This window comes from Myotis daubentonii, chromosome 1 (genome assembly GCF_963259705.1).
Source record: "Myotis daubentonii chromosome 1, mMyoDau2.1, whole genome shotgun sequence".
Lineage (NCBI taxonomy): Eukaryota > Metazoa > Chordata > Mammalia > Chiroptera > Vespertilionidae > Myotis > Myotis daubentonii.
The window spans coordinates 45,365,157-45,385,328 of record NC_081840.1 but is presented as its reverse complement, the minus strand read 5'-3'; the positions used below and the strand labels follow the sequence as shown (position 1 = coordinate 45,385,328).

The following is a 20,172-nucleotide window of genomic DNA, read 5'->3' as shown; positions in this document are numbered from 1 at the left end:
TTTACTAAAGATCAAGACAAAGAAGATTTATGTACATTCTTGGGTGGGCCCAAGTCGTATTCATTCCAAGTGCTTGGCTGGATTTACATAATGTAACCCACCCCCTGACCCCTGGGATGAAGGTCAAGCTGACAACACTCCTGCCTCTTGCAAGACGTGTTTCCAGGAGGTGGCTTTGCCAACGCCGCTGGATTCAGCTGACAATAATTAAAGAAATGCTCATGTCTTCCCAGGCTCATCTACAGTACAGAGCTGGTAACTGCCTGGGAATAGAAGGGAAACAGGAGTCAGTGCTAACAGTCACCATGCAGCTCCCCTTCACCAAACAAACCATGGCCGGGACGCTGTCAGGATACAGGCCTTACACCTTCCCATAGAGTCCTTAATAATGGCCAGAAAGAACCACCAGGTACCAACCCTTTCTTTTCCACAAAACTATTTTTATTAATGGATTAAAATAACACGGACAAGGGGGTGGGGGGAAGGGAGAGGCAAAGACATATGTAACACTTTCAACAATAAAGAATTTAAATTAAAAAAAATAATAATAATATGGTGAAGGAGAAGGAGCTGATGCCCAGTCCTGTTGACATCCCTTTTCTTTAGACTAGCTCTGGGGTGGGCAACCCCTGGCACGCGTGCAAAACATGGCATGCCAGTGACTTTTGCTGGCACGTGAAACCCTCTCTTATAATCTTCCATTTACAATTTTTTCTTAATATCAACTTTTTTATTTTTCAGATAAATTCAGTGTAGGTGCATCTTAGATAAATAAATAATTTTACATAACAAGTTATCCTAAAGACAATAGGCATGGATTGATGAGAGAGGGGAAGAGCAATTTCTATGCCTCTGCCTTGACTCTCCCTGCCTTCCTAGATCCAACCAGTGTTTTGGTTTCATACACATACGCTTGTGAATCTTTGTTCTCAGTGATGAATTTTGTTAAGTCTCATAATAGGAGTAGCCTGACGGATGAAAGTAGTAGCTCATGCATATCTCTGAAGGTCACGAAATATAAACCTGATGTAAAATCTCTGTTATCAGTGATGCAGCAGCAAAAGTCCCACTGATAATATCAAATGGAGTCATAAAGTTTTCTGTCGAACTATCAGTGTACATGTATACATTAAAACATAAATGTATTTTTCGTCATCATATATTGTGTTTTTGTCACTCGAATGAATTTTATTATTTCTTCAAGGTTCTTCAAATACATACACCTTAAGAGATATCAAGTAGGCATAACATGTTCTCAAAAAATTAGGGTTGGCATGCAGAAGATTTTGCTGGTTTTGGCAAGCCCTCACAAAAAGGTTGCCCCCCCCCCCACTAGCTCTTCCCCCCTCTTGCCTGTTTTCTTGGGCATTTTCTTGGCACAAGGATCTTCTAGTTCCTTAGCCTTATAATAGTGGGGTGCCACCTCCAGAAGCCAACCGCTCTCGATCTCCAGAACCTGTCTCATGAACTCCTTGGTGGTGAAGACCAGTTCGTGGTAGAGCAGCCAGCGAGGATGTTCCTCAAACAGGGAGGAGCCGGGGTGAATGAACACTGTCTGCTGCTTTTTCACAGTGCGGTAGCCGCTGCCAGGCAGCCGTGCTGTGTGGTAAAAGTAGCCGGCAGTGATGGCCTTGCCGACACGGAGAGAGTCCCCCTGGCAGGAACTGAGACCAACTTCCACCCGCTCCAAGAGCCCCTCCAGCTGGTCCCGCACATCCCCGGCTCGGCGCATGGACCTGAACTGGACGAAGTTCTCATAGCACCACTGAGAAGAGTAGCCGATCTGGGCCCGCTGAGTGTACACGTTTAGCAGAACCAGGTGGTCCCCACCCGGGAGGAAGAAGTTGACCCGGGCGTTGTCGGCGTGGACGACCTTGTCCTTGGGTCGCCGACGGACAGCATGGCGGCCACTGTCAGGATCTCCTCTGAGCAGCTGTACTTCTCAGAGGCCAGGATCATCTTGGACAGCATGGGGTCCAGCGGCAGCTCGGCCAACTTTCGACCGGTCGTGGTGAGCTCCCCGAGGTGGTTGAGGGCTCCCAGAGCATAGAGCTGCTCCAAAGCCAGCATCAGGGTCTCACAGGGCGGGGGGTCCAAGAAGTCAAAGTGCAGGAGGTCGTGGATCCCCAAGCTCTTGAGCAGCAACACCACGTTGCCCAGGCTGGTCCTCTGGATCTCGGGCACCTTGGTGTCCTCCAGCTCGTGCTGCTAGGCCCAGGCGGTGTACAGGCAGAAGCACTTGCCCGCAGCCACACGGCTTGCCCGCCCGGCTCGCTGATTGGCCGAGGCCTTGCTGCAGGGCGTGACCGTGAGCGACTCCATGCCCGTGCGGGGGTTGTAGCTCTTCTGCTTGCAGAAGCCTGTGTCCAGCACGTAAACGATGCCCTCGATGGTGAGGGAAGTCTCGGCGATGTTGGTGGCCACGACCACCTTGCGTGCCCTGGGGGGCGTGGGCTGGAAGACGCGGGCCTGCACATCGGAGGGCAGGTTGGCGTAGATGGGCAGCACCAGCAGCTCTCCACTTTGGAGCCCAGGCGGCGGCAGCGCTCCCGGAGCATCTCGCAGGCAGCCTCGATGTCCTCCTGTCCCGTCAGGAACACCAGGACGTCCCCCGGGGGCTGGGCCACGTGGATCTGCAGCACAGACACGACGCAGGCCTCCAGGTAGTCGGCCTCCGCAGCCTTGGTGTAGAAGATGTCGACTGGGAACCTGCGCCCAGGGATTCGGAAGACGGGGGCGTCGTCGAAGAAGTCGGAAAAGCCGGCCGTGTCCAGTGTGGCCGAAGCCACCAGGACCTTGAGCTCGGGTCGGAAGCGAGCCACGTCTTTGATCAGCCCGAAGAGGTCCGTGTGCAAGGTCCGCTCGTGAGCCTCGTCCACCAACACCACACCGTAGCTCGCCAGGTCGGGCTCAGAGAGGAGCTCGCGGAGCAGCATGCCGTCGGTCAGGTAGCACAGGCCTGTTCGCTCGGACGTGCAGTCCTCAAAGCGGATGCTGTAGCCCACCTCGTCCCCCAGCTTCACGCCCATCTCGCGGGCGACTCGGGCGGCCACACTCATGGCGGCCACTCTCCTGGGCTGAGTGCAGGCAATCTTCAGGCCCTTCTTGGCATAGCCCTCCTCCCAGAGGTACTGCGGGATCTGGGTGGTCTTGCCCGAGCCCGTCTCGCCCTCCATGATGAGGACCTGGTGGCTAGCGATGGCAGCCAGGAGCTCCTGGCGCAAGGGGAACACGGGGAGGCTGCGGCGGACGGCCTGCATGCACTCCTCCTGCGGGGCCTGGGTGGAAGCGGGCGGAGCTGAGGGCTCCTCCGCGCCCTGCAGCTGAGCGGGTCCGGACAAACTCGATGGTGTCCTCTTCCTCGAACCCCAGCTGATACTTGGGCTCCTGGCCGGCAGCGTCTGGGGCCCCGAATTTCAGGGCGGCGGCCCGCAGCCGGGCCTCCTCCCAGCGCCGCTGCTCCTCCCCAGGGGCGCCCGATTCCTCCTCCCCCAGATCCACAGCTGGCGCTGGCGGTACTCGGGCCTCCTCGGGCATGCGGTAGCGCTTGGTGGCCTCCAGCTTCTCCTGCTCGCCGGCCGCCCGGTACCCCCGGGCCAGATCGCGCACTCGCCGCTTGTATCTGAGCTCCCGCCGCTCGCTTTGGCTCAGCTCCATGTCCCCAAAGAGGAGCGCCTCATCCGCCAGCTCGGCCTCCAGGTCTTCCAGTTTCTCTCGCTCTCGCTTGGCCAGGTACTCTCGCCCGGACTTCTTCCGCAGCTCGGGGACCACGGCTTTGCGGTCGCCCGCAGCCATCCGAGGCGCTTCTGGGCCTCTTCAGCAGCCTTCCTGTCCGGCCGCTCCAGGACACTGCGAGCGCCACCCCTGTCCCGCCGCCGGACCCGCTCCGCGAGGGCATCGCGCTGCTCCAGGTCCTGAAGGCGCTCGCGCCCTGTGCGCTCCCATTCATCCTCCGACGCTTGCTTTTCTGTTTTCTTCTTCTTCTGCCCGTTCTCAGGAACCTCTGCCTCCTCCTCCTCCCGGAGTCTCTTCTTCCTGAGGTGTTCTGGTTGCTTACGTGTCTTCTGGAGACTGCTCCCAGCCCTACCCTCGCTCTCCTCACTGCTGTCCTCGCTGTCCTCCAGCAACTTATGGGATCGGTTCTTCTCCGGCAGGGCGCGGGCCTCTGGCTGGGCTGCCCGAGCTGGCCTTCCCACCACCGCCTTCCGAGGCACCTTGGGCCAGAGTCTCTGGGCGAAGTCGCGGCCGGCCCGCTAAGGTCCAGGGCATCGGTGTCCCGCAGACGCTTTAGGAACTCTTGGGCCGAGCTGCAAGGCTGCGCGGTGCCCATCAGGAACAGGGCGAAGTGCGGCTCGCTCAGCCCCAACACCGAGTGCAACTCGTCCTGCACCCAGCGCTCCAGCCTCGCTTCCGAGTCCACCACCTTGCCCCTCTCCCCGGGCCGGTCGCCCATTCTTTCAGGAATTTCTCTTTCTACACCGCTGTGACTTACCAAACAGATGTTCTCTTACAGTTTGGGTCTTGGCTCTGAATTCTTTCCTAGCCAGAACCCAAGTATCGCCCCGCAGCCTCCGCACCCCAGACGGGACCCGCGCCCACAACCTGAACTCTGGGATCTGCCAGCCAAGAGCCTGGTGCGAACAATGGTAGAGATCATCCTTATGCAGGAATTTAAAGGCAAAGGCAGTGGCCACGCCCTTAAGGAACGCCAGGAGGCCTCACCCCTCGTAATCCTTTTCCAGGATACTGGCAACTCCTAGCTCACTGATAGTGGCTATGTATCTCCAGCATTACTGCCAGCAAAAGTTTATTCTGAAAATAACATTTTCATACTTAGAAAAGCTGCGTAGGAAAGGAGTTTTTATTTTTATTTTTTTTAGATATATTTTATGGATTTTTTACAGAGAGGAAGGGAGAGGGATAGAGAGTCAGAAACATCGATCAGCTGCCTCCTGCACACTCCCCACTGGGGATGTGCCTGCAACCAAGGTACATGCCCTTGACCGGAATGAAACCTGGGACCTTTCAGTCCGCAGGCCCACGCTCTATCCACTGAGCCAAACCGGTTAGGGCGGAAAGGGGTTTTTAAAACTTGAAAACGACCATACCATTTGCAATGTGCACTGGATATGCAAATGAGATCTGAATAGGTAATCAGCCTTTAGGCTCTGGGAAATGGCTTAGTATTCAAAATTTACTCCGGGCGAGGGTGGAGGGGGACGGGAAACGGGGGACATCTGTAATAGTCCATGATTTAAAAAAAATATTTATGTATGTGTGGTTAACATCACACATACAAAAATATTTGCTCTGGGGCCACTTTTACAGGCATAGGAAAGGCTTGGTTTCCTGGGATCTAAACTCGGACTTGATCAACTTGTGACATTCTGCTTCTATCCATTCATACAATGGGACCTTGAGTTCGGTTTCTAAATAAAGGGATTACCTGATAGGTGGGGCAGCGGCAGGCCTTGACAATACGGACATATTTAATGGTTAACACAGAATTCAGGATAGTAGTTATCCACCCTGGGGAGCGTATAGGCGGGTATTAAGAGAATCATCATCAATGTTCCCTTTTTAATCTATTGATGTTGTTAAAAGACAAAATTCAGCTGAGTAAATTTGAAGATCTAATGGGGTTTATTAAGTAATTCATGAATCAGAAGCATCCATCTACCAAGTACCTTGAAGGTACTGGAGCCACATGGCCTGGCTTTTGATCCCAGTTTTTCCACTTCCTAGCTGTCTGACCTCGAGCAAGTTACCCAACTTCTCTATGCGTCAGTTACTCAATTTGTGAAGCAGATATGATAACGGTGTCTACCTCATAGGTTTAGTACTAAGGATGCTTGGCCCCCAGTCTGTGCTGTCTAAGGGAAACTATTAAATCATTTCTAAATCAGCTAAGATTGTTGGGATTGAACTAGCTACTTGCTGATGGGCAAAGCTCCTGGATTCTCTCTTTGGCTCTCAGAGCAGCCTTGGGAAAAACAGAAGCTGCTCGAGCAAGACAGTCCTGGTCCTCTCGTAGACTGCCAGAGAGAATAAGCCTGCACAGTCCAGTAAGGGATCATTTGGTGGCTGGTTAGATTCACAAAGCACATGCCCAGTGTGGACAAAAGGGGCCACATGCTAACATGACAAGCTCAGGGAGGGCCTGCATGGCAGTCTTGCAAACTCAAAGACCTAAAGTAACCACAAAGGAGGGTCTGAAATTAAAACTTTAACTAAAAGCAGTTACGGTGGATAGTCACGTCCTAGGCTGGTATCTTCCCTGACAAGGTCAATCTTTGCCCTAACTGAGCCTATGTCTTTTTGCATCTACGAAGAATGGAGGAAGAATGGAGACTTTTACCCCCCAAAGGCCCCCACATTTGTTCTTGTCAGGCCCCCATCAGGGGACTTGGGTGGTGTTCCTGTTATCTGCTCAAGATCCCAAGACTGTAAAAGTACTTGTTCACTGAAAGGGTGTAGGTGCAGATGTTTGTCTGATGCTTGTTTTTCTGCCTAGGTATACTTATTTGTTTATGTAAGTGTGGAAGTCTGTGAGAAAAAAAAAACACGGTTGATTTCTTAAGGCTGAATGCCCTGACCGATAGCAAAACGCCCCGAGCGGCCGTTGGGTTTTCTTCCCAAAGGATGCTTGCTCTCTGTCAGAGGTGGAATCGGCCCGCCTAACTAGTAAAAATTTCTGTCTATGTTTGTGTACTAGGGACTTTGATTTGCTCTGTGATTTTGCTGTGTTAGGTTGAAATTTTGGAATTCTGGGGTAGATTTAAAGGTATTTGTGGTTTTTCTTGTCTGACTGGGACATTCAGGGGCAGGCTCACAGCTCCTCAGGGCAGAGAGATTCTATGGGCCCCGCCCCCTGCCTGTGCTGAATTAAATAATACAGGCCAGTGTCATTTGTCTTGCTGGTTAGAGGAAGACAATGGGCCCTGGGATCTGTAAAGGTGGGCGGGAATGAAGCTGGTTAATGTGCTGAAAGGGTTCGGGACCTGCTGCTGCTGGCAGAGGAGGGGCTGATAGCCCCTTCCAGTGCACTCCCTTGGGAGAGGCCTGATCGCTGCTCTGCCACGGGGGACTGGTACGATGGCAGGGGCCTGGTACCCAACCCACTGCCACGGGAGCGCTTTGTAATATGCAGGGCATGTTTCCCCTTGGCCAGCGTAAGGGCCGCTGGCCCCCACCATGCCACCGTTGCTGGCTGGAGGCAAGCGCTTTTCCCAGAGGAAACAGAGAAAAGGACTGCCAGACGAAAATGCGCCCCCCCCCCGCCCCACCCCCGGTGGCAGGAGCACCTCCACTAGTCGCCTGGGGACCCTGCACTGAGCTCCCCGCCTCTGCCTATCCGGCTCCCATCCCCCGTGCCCTCTGCTCCCATGGTTATAATTGCCTCTCATCCTCAGAGGCGTTACTGTAAATAGGCGGCCACTGCTGCTGCAGCAGCAACGAGGGAAATTTCCTTGTGCCTCCCTGGGCCCCAATACGACCCAAGAACCCCCAGGACAAGGCTTCCTTGGACACTTTTCACTGTGTTCTGTTGGGGCGGGGCGGGGGTGGGGGGCTTAAAAGGCAGCAGCTAGAAAAAGAAACTCCAAAAATTAGAAGGATTTGAAGGAATGAATTGGTCCCAGCTGGTAGAGGTGGCCCAGAAAGTCTTTAACAATAGGGACACCATGGAAGAGAAATAGGACTAAAGGAAAGAAAAGGCTGGCAGCAAACTAGGAAGGCATTAGTATGCCTATTGTAGGAAGTAAGGGCCCTGGAAGAGAGAATATCCTGGTAGGTTAACAAAGGAAAGCGGAAGGCTGAGGGAAAACCCAGGCTCTGAAGGGTTTACACTCAGGAAAGGGGACTAATAGGGCCAGGACTCCTTTTCCTTGAACCCCTTGGAGCCCAGAATAATAATTTTTATAAATGGGACCCCCCGTTAGTTTCCTGGTGTATTCTGGGGCAGCCTATTCAGTCTTGACAGAGCCAATGGGGCCCGTAACATCTAAGAAGACATCAGTCCAGGGAGCCACCGGGCAAACTGCCTTTTTCCTTGGACATCAAAGAGGACTGTGGACCTCAGAAAGAACACGGTAACTCATTCGTTTCTAGTCATGCCAGAATGCCCGTACCCCTTACTTGGACGTGATCTCTTACAGAAACTACAAGCCACTGAGGGCCTGTTAGGCACCTTACAAGCATTAGGCTACCGGGTGTCAGCCAAGAAGGCACAGTTGTGCTCCTCTGATGTCACATACCTGGGGTACAACATTAGCAAAGGCAGACGGACCCCCTCTCTCAGTCGAATAGAGGCAGTCTTACGGATCCCCATGCCTACAGCCAAGAAGCAGGTTCGGGTATTCTTAGAGGAAGTTGGATACTGCCGCCTGTGGATACTGGGGTTCGCGGAGATTGCTAAACTGGACCGAAGTGGAACAATGGGCCTTTGAGGAGCTAAAAACGGCTCTCATCTCAGCACCTGCCCTAGCCTTGCCAGATGTCATGAAGCCAAGCCCTTCCACCTCTACGTGAGTGAGGTAAGGGGCATTGCCAAAGGGGTTCTCACCCAGACCCTAGGTCCCTGGAAGAGACCTGTGGCCTATCTGTCTAAGAGACTAGACCCTGTGGCTGCAGGGTGACCAGCATGCCTCCGGGCAGTGGTCGCCACAGCACTGCTGGTAAATGAGGCAGATAAGCTGACTTTGGGCCAGGAACTAGCCCTGACAACACCCCATGCTGTGGAAGCCCTCCTTCGAGATGCTCTGGAGAGATGGATGTCAAACACCAGGGTCACCCAGTACCAAGCTCTTCTCCTGGACCAGCCCACATCCAATTCCATAAGACACTGGCCATCAACCCTGCCAGCCTGCTCCCAGATGATGATCCAGAGGAGCCATCCATGACTGCATAGAGTTAACAGACGCAGTACAAATGGCTTGCCCAGACTTGGCAGATGTCCCACTATCATCACCAGACAAGGTACTGTTATGTACAAGATGGGAGCAGTTATGTTCAGGATGAAATCTGGTATACGGTGGGCAGTGGTAGTCACCCTAGACTGCCCAAGGAAACCGAGCTGCAGACCAAGCTGGCAAGGAAGCCGCCCAAAAACCAGTGGGGCCTTTACAAGAAGAGGAATTGGCAGAACAGAAGCGAGCTACCAGAGGTCCAAATGGTTGGTGGACTCTACCGGATGGCAGACTGTTGGCCCCAGAGGCTCTAGGTTGGACATTAGTTGCCCAGTTACACCAGGCTACCCACATAGGTGTCACCAAGACTTCTGAACTTTTGTGAGGCAGGTCACAGGTAAATGCAAGGTATGGGGGGTCCCCCTGGGAATTCAGGCCCAGGGAAACTCCCCAGAATAGCATTAGGAGGTAGATTTCACAGAGATCAAGCCACCGGCACCAGGGTATAAGTACCTGCTAGTTTTTATAGACTCTTTCTCAGGATGGGTTGGAGCCTATCCCACCAGGACAGAAACTGCCTCTCTAATGGTCAAGAAATTACTCCAGATTATCCTAGATTTGAGCTACCAGCAGTCATAGGATCAGATAACGGCCCTACCTTTGTAGCCAACGTATCTCAAAGGATAGCTCAAGCCTTAGGCATAAATTGGAAACTCCATTGTGCACACTGGCCACAAATTCAGGGCAGGTATGAACAGGACTCTAAAAGGACTTTAACTAAATTTATCCCAGAAACCGGTGAAAACTGGACCAACCTCCTGCCTCTGCCTACTTACACGCCAGGTGTACCCCCAACCGGGAGGGGTTCTCTCCTTTTGAAATCATGTTTGGTAGACCTCCCCCTATCCTACCCAAAGTTCGGGGAGGAATTAAAAGCTAAAAGTCATAACTGTTCCTTGTTCAAGCCCTTGCAGGCTCTGCAGTATGCCCAGAGAGCCACCCATAAGCTTGTTTGAGACGCCCTGCCAGTGCCACCTCGGACCCTGTACATCTTTTCAGCCTGGGGACTCGGTGTGGGTAAAGAAGTTCAGGACCCAAGGACTCACCCCAACTTGGAAGGGACTATACACTGTCACCCTAAGCATGTCCACGGCTGTTAAGGTTGACGGCATCCAGACCTGACTACACCACTCCCAGCTCCTGCAGCAGGACACGGCCTTGATCCCGGCAGCCAGCAGCCTCACCCGTGAGATCCCTAGCCTGGGCTCCATGCAAATCCTCTTATTTCTACTCTACAAAAACTCATGCTGATGAGCACAGGGAGCCAGTGCAAGATGTCCATCACAGCACTGGAAATTAGAAACATTTTGGAGATATAAATGGCATTATTTAGTAATCAATTTGTTTGACTTAGGTGCAGATGGAAGTCTATAATTACATAAAAAAAGGCCTGCCTGGCTGGTATTGCTCAGTGGTTGAGCATCGACCTATGAACCAGGAGGTCACCGTTGGATTCCCAGTCAGGGCACATGCCCAGGTTTTGGGCTCAATCCCCAATAGGGGGAATTTCTCTCTCCCTTCCTCTCTCTGAAATAAGTAAAACTATATTTAAAAAGAAAGAAAAGAAAAAGGCCTGGAAGAACACCTTATGCTGATAACAGTTACCCTGAGAAGGGACTGGGCTTGGAGTGGTTGAGAGGGGAAGTAACATAACACTTTATTATTTCTTTTTTTTAGCAAGAGGAGTGTGTTTGTGTATTGCCTGTTTAACTTAAATTAATAAAATAAAATTTTAGGACACAGAGCTACTTGAAGAAGAACCAAATTCATCCAGTAGGAAGAGGGATTTGAGCAAGACTGAGAGAAAATCCACAATAGACTGGAACTGGGCAAAGAGGTTTGGAGGTGAAGGAAGAGCCGTGAGTCTACAGGGAGAAAGATGGGCAAACGGAATACTCGGGCCTCTTTGGTGAATGGTCTCTAATGTAATCCTTTCTCCTTCCAGGAGGTCAGCAAAGACCTAAACAGCTTTTCAGTTTGACTTTGGATGTTGCATTTTCTTTCGAAGGTAAAACTAAGGTCGATCACAAGGCAGACTGGTTTTCTTTGGGTTACAACTCCTTTTGGCAAATATTTATGGAGAACCTTCTATAGTGGGACTGGGCTGGGCCCTGAACGTACAGGGCAGTAAGAGCTCCACAGCAACCGCCCGATTGAGACAAACCATGCAACAAGGCAGCTACTAAGGGTTATGGGAGCAGAGAGGGGTAACTAAAGCGCAATGATTCTGCCTGAGAGTCACACAGTCATGGAGGCAGAGGTGGGTATTGCCCGGACACAAACATAGTGAGAAGAAACCGAAAGTGTATCTCGGACTGTGTTGGGTGGATTTCCTCCCAGGTTGTATGTTGCAACCTGTGAAGTTGGAAGAGCCTCAGAGAGCCTGCTCCCCCAGGGGCTCATGCCAATGGCACCCCCATGCAGAACCATTCACATTCATTCCCTCCACACTGAGAGCCTCCAGGGGGCCAGAGAACAAGCTTTGGCTTTTGACCTAAAAATCCTGGGTCCCTCATCAAAAACAGCTGGCTTCCAGATGCCCTAAAATGTAAACTGTTGCCCTGGTCAGCGTTGCTCAGTAGTTAGAGCATAGGCCTATGCACCTGGAAGGTCACAGGTTCGATTCCCGATCAAAGGCGGGTACCTGGGTTGCAGGTTCAATCCCCAGCCCCAGTCAGGGTACAGCCCCGGTCAGGGTGCATGCAGGAGACAACCAATAGATGTGTCTCTCACACATCAATGTTTCTTTCTCTCACCCCTCCCCGCACCACTTTCACCCCTCTCTTCCATTCTCTCTAAAAATCAATGGAAAAAATATCTTCGGGTGAGATTAACAACAACAAACGCAAATGTAAACTGGTTATAACAAAAATATTATCTGCTCTCTGGTCAGGAAGAAACATGAGACAAATCCACACTGCAGGTCCCTCTGCAGGACAACTGGCCTTGTCCACTGAGAAATGCCAATGGCAGGAGAAACAGGGGAGGCCGGAGCTGTTCAGGAACGGGGGGGAGTGAAGAGCCATGACAACTGAGAGAGCGGGTGAGTCGTGGTGGGGTCCTGGGCTGGGAAAACAAAGCCGAGGAGAACATTGTTGGGATGGTTGGGGACATTGGATTATGGACTATATATTGATAATAGTTTTGAATCTTTTATTTTTTTCTTTTTTTTTATTTTAATTTTTTTTTTAGTTAAGGTATTACAAATGTGTCCTCATCCCCCCCATTAACCCTCAACCTCCCCCCCACACACAAACTCATGCTCCCATCCCCCCGTTGTCCATGTCCATTGGTTTGGCTTATATACAAAACCTTTACGATGTTGTCTCCCTGGGGTGAGAGGAGGCAGGGAAGAGGATCCCTTGTGTAACAGGAGAACAGAAGCTTAGGTTCCAGTCCTGGCCTCACCGCCCCCCCCCCCCCCCCAGCCCAGTCTCCGACCTGGGGTAACTGGAACCATTCTGTGACCGCTCAGAGCCTGCTTCGTCATCCGGGAAAGTGGGATGACAATAGGCTGCCCTCTCGTGCTGTGGGGGCTGAATGAGCACCCACAGGAGACGCTGTGGCCAGTGGGATAGCTCACTTCAGCCAGCAAGGAAGGCTTAACAAAAGGCTGTCAGTCCCTCTGGGGGCCTGCGCCCGGGGGGAAGCAGACCTGGGGGGCATCGCATTCCTTTCTTCCCTCAACACCGCCCCCCCCTTCCATTTCCCAGCCAGCCCCATAGTAGGTGCTCCCAGCAAGGTTTCTCAGCAGCAGGGTGCAGCCTGGAAGCCTGGCTTAGATCCCCTTTGTTGCTTTCCAGCAAATTAAAATTTATCTCTCAGGGAGGAAATGAGGGGTCGGGTGTTTTTTGGGTTTTTTTTGCTTCTTCTTCTTAATGGGCCCTGATGAAGGAAATGAATTCCGGGAAGGGATCAGAAATACGATCTACTGCTAGTCTGTTCGGGAAGGTCTGGGGGCTCCCTGTGCCCTCAGAGGGGGCAGCTGGGCACAGTGTGTTTTATTATATAATTAACCTTGACCCTTCTGGGTTCAAAGAGAGAGGTAGTTGGAAATAAATCAATAGTCTGGTCTGGTCACTTCAAAGGCTTCAGAACCCGCTGGAAAATTCCATGTTGGTTCAGTGTGTAAATTGGAATAGGGTGTTCAATTCTTTTTGAAAGGTGGGTAGGGGGTGAGTCTCGAATTGAAATTAATTGTGTATCCGCTTCCTGTAATCAAGCAATCAGAAGTCTTTATTGTGTATCTTGTGGGGTTGGGGGGATGGGAAGGCCCCGGAGAAAACAAGGGGTGACCTCTCGGTGGCCACTGGGCCGGACACTAGGACAAAAGGCATCTCTCCAAGCCGAGGAGGCACCTCTCCTCCCGGCAGTGTCCAGCCCTTGGTTCGAACACATCTGGAATTCTTGGAATCATCAAACTATCACCATCATGACACAGCACTTACTGAGTTCTTCCTATGGAGCAGGTACCAAGGGTTTTCCAGTTATTTTCTCATTTGAGCCTCATAACAACAACCCAATTAGATAAGTACTATCATTATCTCTATTACAGATGAGGAAACGGGGCTCCAGAGAGGCTCCAGAGCAAGTCCAGAGCCACTGTGCGGTTTTCAAAGCCGCGTTCAATGCAAGGCCGCAGGTCAAGGAGTGAGAATAAGACTCCTGAAGACTTGCAATTACTCCTCTCCAGTCTCCATGTTCTTCTCCCCGAAGTTGTTAGAAGGGCAACAGAGTGGGAGCTGGTTTCTCTTAAAGTCTCTCTTGCCATCATCTCTAATTCACTTTCATCTCTCTCTCCTTTCTCTTCACCTTTCTTACTCACGCCTCCTCCCCTCCCTCTTTGCTTTCCTTTTTTCTTGCTTTCTTTCCACAAGCATTTTTTTGTGTCGAGTGCTGCTCTGTGACAGCGTTGGTGGGTCATAAAGAGATAAGACACGGTGCCCGTCCTTTGGAAACTCACAGCCGAAGTTCTCAGAGCAGGGATGACGGACATACATCTTGTGTGTACTATGCTGCAGGAGGAGATGAGGGTTAGGCCAGGTGTAGAGGAGAGGTGGTTCTAGCTGGAGAGGATCAGGAAGAACTGGGAAGAGGTGATGTGTGGAAGGATCCGGAAAGCAGGGATGGTGGAGTGGTATCATTCCAGGCTGAAGGAACATCTTGCAGAAAGGCCTGGAGGCAACACTATGCATAGCTTGTTCCAGAGAAGCCACGATCTCAACTTGGAGGATCAGAGTCAATGATAGGAGCCAAAAATTAGGATTTGTTAATAATAATAATAATAATAATAATAATAATAATAATAGCAAGCATGGTCCTGAGTTCTTTCTCCCCCCCCCCCCCCGCCCAATTACTGTGATTTATTTAGTGAAATTCTAGAAGATAAAAATTTAGTTCAAGCCTAACTGGTTTGGCTCAGTGGATAGAGCGTCGGCCTGCGGACTCAAGGGTGCCAGGTTCGATTCCGTTCAAGGGCATGTACCTTGGTTTCGGGCACATACCCAGTAGGGAATGTGCAGGAGGCAGCTGATTGATGTTTCTCTCTCATCGATGTTTCTAACTCTCTATCCCTCTCCCTTCCTCTCTGTAAAAAATCAATAAAATATATTTTTTTAAAATTTAGTTCAAATTAAGTCATTATGATTATCTTTTCCCCTCAGTTTTTTTATTTCAAGAAAAACAATTTTAAATATAATAATGTTACATGCAACAAACATTAATATCTCAAGAAAAACGATCTTAAATATAATATTACATGCAATAAACACCAATTATTCAAGAAAAATGATCTAAAAAAAGAAAAATGATCTTACATATAATAATATTACATGCAATAAACATTAATAGTTCAAGAATAAAAGGATTTTAAGTATATTACCAAAACTGTACTAACATAGTATGATATCACAAAAGTTGTAGGAAATATTAACAATCTGCAAATATCAGGATTGCTTCTATTATATTCTAGAATATTTTTTCCTTCTGGCTCTTTTTTATCCATCAGTTTATGTTGTTCACTAGAGGCCCGGTGCACGAATTTGTGCACGGGCGGGGCCCATCCGGCCTGCCCCGATGGGGGCCAATCGGGGGCGGGGCCAGCCATGGGGTCTAACATTGGAAGCTATAGCTTTCCTCCAGCTGGATCTAATTATACTTTAATGATGGCCAAAAGAAAACCCACAACAGAACTGTTTTGCATTTCACGTGCCATGAGATGAAGTTGTTTAGGTGTTGTTTGCAAACATATATCAAGATGGTTGATGGCCCTTTAATGATTTTTGCGTTCTTTCCGGGGCTCTGCCCTCAGTTTCCCAATATGATCTTCATGTCTGTTTATTTAAAAGTTTTTCTGTTGTTGAATGTTCCTACCCTTTGATGTTGCTCCTGGCAGCCTGCAGGTCCTCTTTGCTGCCCCATTTAAAGAGAGATTGAAAGCTCACCTAATCTGCAAGGCACCACAATTTCACAAAATACCCACCCAGCCTCTCTACATTCCTCAGCAAAGGGCCACCATCCCCTTAATGCTTAGGTCGCCTTTTTGGCTAACTTGGAAGGTCTCCTGGGCTGTGGGCCGTGGAGGGAGAATTCCACACCTTGGCTGCAGTATCAGCAGAGCCCTCTGGAGACTCTGGTTGGGGTCAGAAGGGACTGATAATTATTTTCTTGTGCTTGCACTAAATGTACACGCACCAGGGAGTGAGGCAATGATTTAGGGGTGTTGGGGGCTGATCGGGGGCTGGGCCAGCTGGGAGGGAGCGCCGATCGTCGCCTGCATCAGGCTGGTTGGCTGCCGCAGTACACATCACAGCCACCAGTCATTCTGGTCGTTCTGGTCATTCTGGTTGTTCTGCCATAACGGTTGCTGGGCTTTTATATATATAGACTAGAGGCCCGGTGCACAAAAATTTGTGCACTCGGGGAGGGAGGGGGGCGTCCCTCAGCCTGGCCTGTGCCCTCTCCCAGTCTGGGACCCCTCGGGAGATAACGACCTGCTGGCTTAGACCTGCTGCCGGGTGGCAGAGGGCAGGCCCAATCCCTAGGTGCAGCCCCTGGTCGGGCTCAGAGCAGGGCCATTTGGGGAGTTGGGGCACCGCCCCATGTCATGCACAGAGCAGGGAGGATCAGGAGGTTGCGATGCCACCCTCAGTCACGCTCAGGGTAGGGCCGATCGGGGGGGGGGTTGGGGCACCGCCCCCTGTCACACTCAAGGCAGGGTCGATGGGGAGGTTGCGGCGCAACCCCCTGTCACGCACGGAGCAGGGCCAATCAGGGGGTTGGGGCGCTGGCCCCTGTCACTCACAGAGCAGAGCCCATCAGAGGGGTTGGGGCGCCGCCACTCTCACACTCAGGGCAGGGCCGAAGGGGAGGTTATGGCTCTACCCCGTCACACACAGAGCAGGACCTGGGGGGGGGGAGGGAGGGGGTTGGGGCACTGCACCCTGTCACACACAGAGCCGCAGAGCGATCAGGGGGTTGGGGAGCTCCCCCCTATCAGGCACAGAGCAGGGCTGATCAGGGGGTTGGGGCGCCTTCCCCTGTCCCGAACAGAGCAGGGCGGATAGGGAGGTTGTGGCCCCGCCCCCTGTCGCACACAGAGCCGCAGGGCGATCAGAGGGTTCAGGGGGTTTGGGCACTGCCCCCTGTCACACTGATGCCGGTGCCGGGAGGCCTCGTGGCTCCGCTGATCCCCGTGCACTGGGTGTGTGTTGGGGGGGAGTGTCCTTCAGCCCAGCCTGCCCCCTCTCACATACTGGGAGCCCTCAGGCATTGACCCCCATCACCCTCCAATCGCAGGATCGGCCCCTTGCCCAGGCCTGATGCCTCTGGCCTAGGCGTTTGGCCCGGGCAGCGGGGACCCGCAGCTGTAGCGGCCCCACGATCGTGGGCTTCGCTTTAGGCCCAGGCAAGGGACCCCTAGCTCCTGGGACTGCCAGCTTCAACCGTGCCCAGCTCCCATCACTGGCTCCACCCCTACTTCCTGCTATCACTGGCCAGGGCGGAAAAGGCACCTGATTCTCCGATCATGGCTGGGGGGCAGGGCAAAGGCGGCCCCCCAGCTCTTAGCTCCCCACTGGGTTTCCGATCACTGTCAGTGGCAGGGGGCTTCTTCCTGCTTTCCCTTTGGCCTCCCTGCATTGTGCCTACATATGCAAATTAACCACCATCTTGTTGGCAGTTAACTGCCATCTCAGTTGGCAGTTAATTTGCATATAGCCCTGATTAGCCAATGAAAAGGGTAGCTCGTACGCCAATTACCATTTTTCTCTTTTATTAGTGTTGATTATATTCCACAAATGAGTGAGATCATATGATATTTATTTTTCTCTGACTGGCTTATTTCGATTAGAATGATGCTTTTAAAGTCTATTTTGTCGGATATGAGTATTTCTACTCCAGCTTTTTTTTTTTCTTTTCCATTTGCATGGAAAATTTTTTTCCATCCCTTCACTCTCATCCTGTGTGTGTCTTTTGCTTTGAGGTGGGTCTCTTGTAGACAGCATATAGTTGGGTCATGTTTTTGTATCCATTCAGCTACCATACACCTTTTGATTGGAACATTTAATCCATTTACATTTAGGTTTATTATTAAGAGGTGTTTATTTATAGCCATTTAAATTCTGTATGGCTAGGTTTCTCTCTCTGTTTCTTCTCAGCAATCCCTTACAGCAATCCCTTTAACATTTCTTGTAATGGTGGCTTGGTGGTGCTGAACTCCTTTAGCCTTCTTTTGTCTGGGAATTCTATTTTGAATACTGTAATAGGATTCCAACTTGAATTGCCTCCCAGGCAATTGTCCTCAGGTGTGGAGAGAGTTTTATCAACAGGGTGGGGCAGTTGCTTCTGCTTGGAGCAGTGGTTCTCAACCTTGGCTGCACATTAGAATCACCTGGGAATCTTTTTATTTTTTGGTGGGGGGAGGGGAATCTTTTTAAAATCTTGATTTCTGGGCCTCATCCTCCGGAAATTCTGTTTCTTTGTTAGGGGGTGGGGCCACAACATTAGGACTTGTTTATTGCTCACAATAACCTGTGAAGTGGGTGTTATCTTTTTAAAAAATATATTTATTTCAGAGAAAGGAAGGGAGACATAGAAACATCATTGATGAGAGAATCATCAGTTGGCTGCCTCCTGCACACCCCCTACTGGGGATGGAGTCTGTAACCTGAGCATGTGCCCCTGTCAGCGGGAATTGAACCAGCAACCTCTTGGTCCATGGATGGACACTCAACCACTGAGCCACACCGGCTGGGTGTTATTATTATTATTAGAGGCCCGTTGCATGAAGAGATTCGTGCAATAGGCCTTCCTTCCCCTCACTGCCGGCACTGGTTTTCTTCTGGCACCTGGGACCAGGCCTTTGGTCCAGCCGCAGTGGAGAAGCCAAGCCTCTTCAGTCTTCAGCCTTCAGTTTTCAGTTGGGCCAGAGCCTTCAGTCTTCACTCTGTGCCTGCATATGCAAATTAACTGCCATCTTTGTTGGGTTAACTTGCATAGTTGCTCTGATTGGCTGGTGGGTGTAGCGGAGTCACACCAATTTGCATGTTTCTCTTTTATTAGTGTAGGCTTTTAAAAGAAGATGGGTGCGCCGCCCTCTCCCTCCTCCACTGCTGCTGCCTCCTTCTTCTGCCACTGCTGGTGCTGCTCATGTGCTCGTTTGGTGCAGACCCAGTGCCTCTTTTGTGAAGTGGCAACTGAGGAGACTCTGACGCTCGCCATGGCCGACGAAAAGCCCAAGGAAGGAGTCAAGACTGAGAACAACGATCATATTAATTTGAAGGTGGCGGGGCAGGATGGTTCTGTGGTGCAGTTCAAGATTAAGAGGCACACACCACTTAGTAAACTATGAAAGCCTATTGTGAACGACAGGTTTTGTCAATGTGGCAGATCAGATTCTGACTTGACGGCAGCCAATCAATGAAACAGACACACCTGCACAGTTGGACATGGGGGAGGAAGATACAATTGACGTGTTCCAGCAGCAGACAGGAGGTGTCTACCAAAAAGGGAACCTGCTACTTTACTCCAGAACTCTGTTCCTCCAGACCAAGAAGACATTCTCAGTTAGAAAACTGCGATTGGGTTTCAACACATCTGACTGCTACAGTATAGTTTTCTCTATTCTTTCATTTTCCCCTTACCCATTCCTTTATTGTATATAAAGTAACTGAAGTATGTGCACAGGCATTTGCATTTTTTTTATTTTTTTTTACTAAATGGCCCATGGTATGTTTTGATCTACATCAAAGGGGGTGGGATTGGGAAAACATACTGGTTCTGTGAAAACACCCTCTTTTTCCGTTAGTGGCATGCTCATCCAGCTCTTAGCTTTATATTCCAGTAAGTTATTTTGCTCTCACTGTTTAACAAAAAAAAGAACAACATAAAAATTCTTGCATACCTTGTTTGATTGGAGAATTTTAATGTTTTTCATTTATCATTGTAAAACCAAGGACAATTTTATAATTTTTCTGTATGTAGCTGTTACATGTAGGGCAATCTGTCTTTAAGTAGGGATAAATTACTCTTAAAAAATGAATCCTAGATAGTTTTCCCTTCAAGTCAAGTGTCTTGTTGTTTAAATAAACTTCTTGTTCAAAAATAAATAAATAAACAAGATGGCTTCTTTTTAAAAAATATATATATTTTTTATTGATTTCAGAGAGGAAGGGAGAGGGAGAGAGAGACAGAAACATCAATGATGAGAGAGAATCATTGATTGGCTGCCTCCTGAATGCCCCACACTGGGGATAGAGCCTGCAACCTAGGCATGTGCCCTAACCAGGAACTGAACCCTGACCTCCTGGTTCACAGGTCGATGCTCAACCACTGAGCAATGCTGGCCGGGCCATCCAAAGTTATAGAGAAGGCAATGGCACCAGAGGTTAAGGGTTGTCCACTGGGTCACATAGCTGGACAGTGGTGGCGTAGAGATTACATACCCAAGCTGATGCTTTTTTAAAATTTAAATTTATTGATGAGAGAGAGAGAGAGAGAGAGAGAGAGAGAGAGAGAGAGAGAGAGAGAGAGAGAGTTGTTGTTCCACTTATTTATTCATTAATTGATTGATTGATTCCTGTATGTACCCTGACTGGGTACTGAACCCTTGGCTTTTTGGGACAACATTTCAGCCAGTTGAGCTGCTCGGCACGGGGCCAGGCCAGTGATCTTAATCACGGAGTGAGCTACTGCTACTCGTGAAGGG

General features: G+C 50.5%; 1 protein-coding gene and 1 pseudogene across 1 annotated transcript; one reads left to right on the top strand and one right to left on the bottom strand.

The window, feature by feature from the left end:
- Positions 1-239: 239 nt before the first annotated feature.
- Positions 240-4,453, bottom strand: LOC132239434 (pre-mRNA-splicing factor ATP-dependent RNA helicase DHX16-like). Its single transcript, XM_059706154.1, is given in 7 exon segments — positions 240-263; positions 1,334-1,890; positions 1,893-2,519; positions 2,522-3,329; positions 3,331-3,797; positions 3,800-4,246; positions 4,249-4,453. Coding segments are annotated over 7 exon segments (3,135 nt in total).
- Positions 4,454-18,589: 14,136 nt separating this feature from the next.
- Positions 18,590-19,545, top strand: LOC132218287 (small ubiquitin-related modifier 2-like; annotated as a pseudogene).
- Positions 19,546-20,172: the final 627 nt, after the last annotated feature.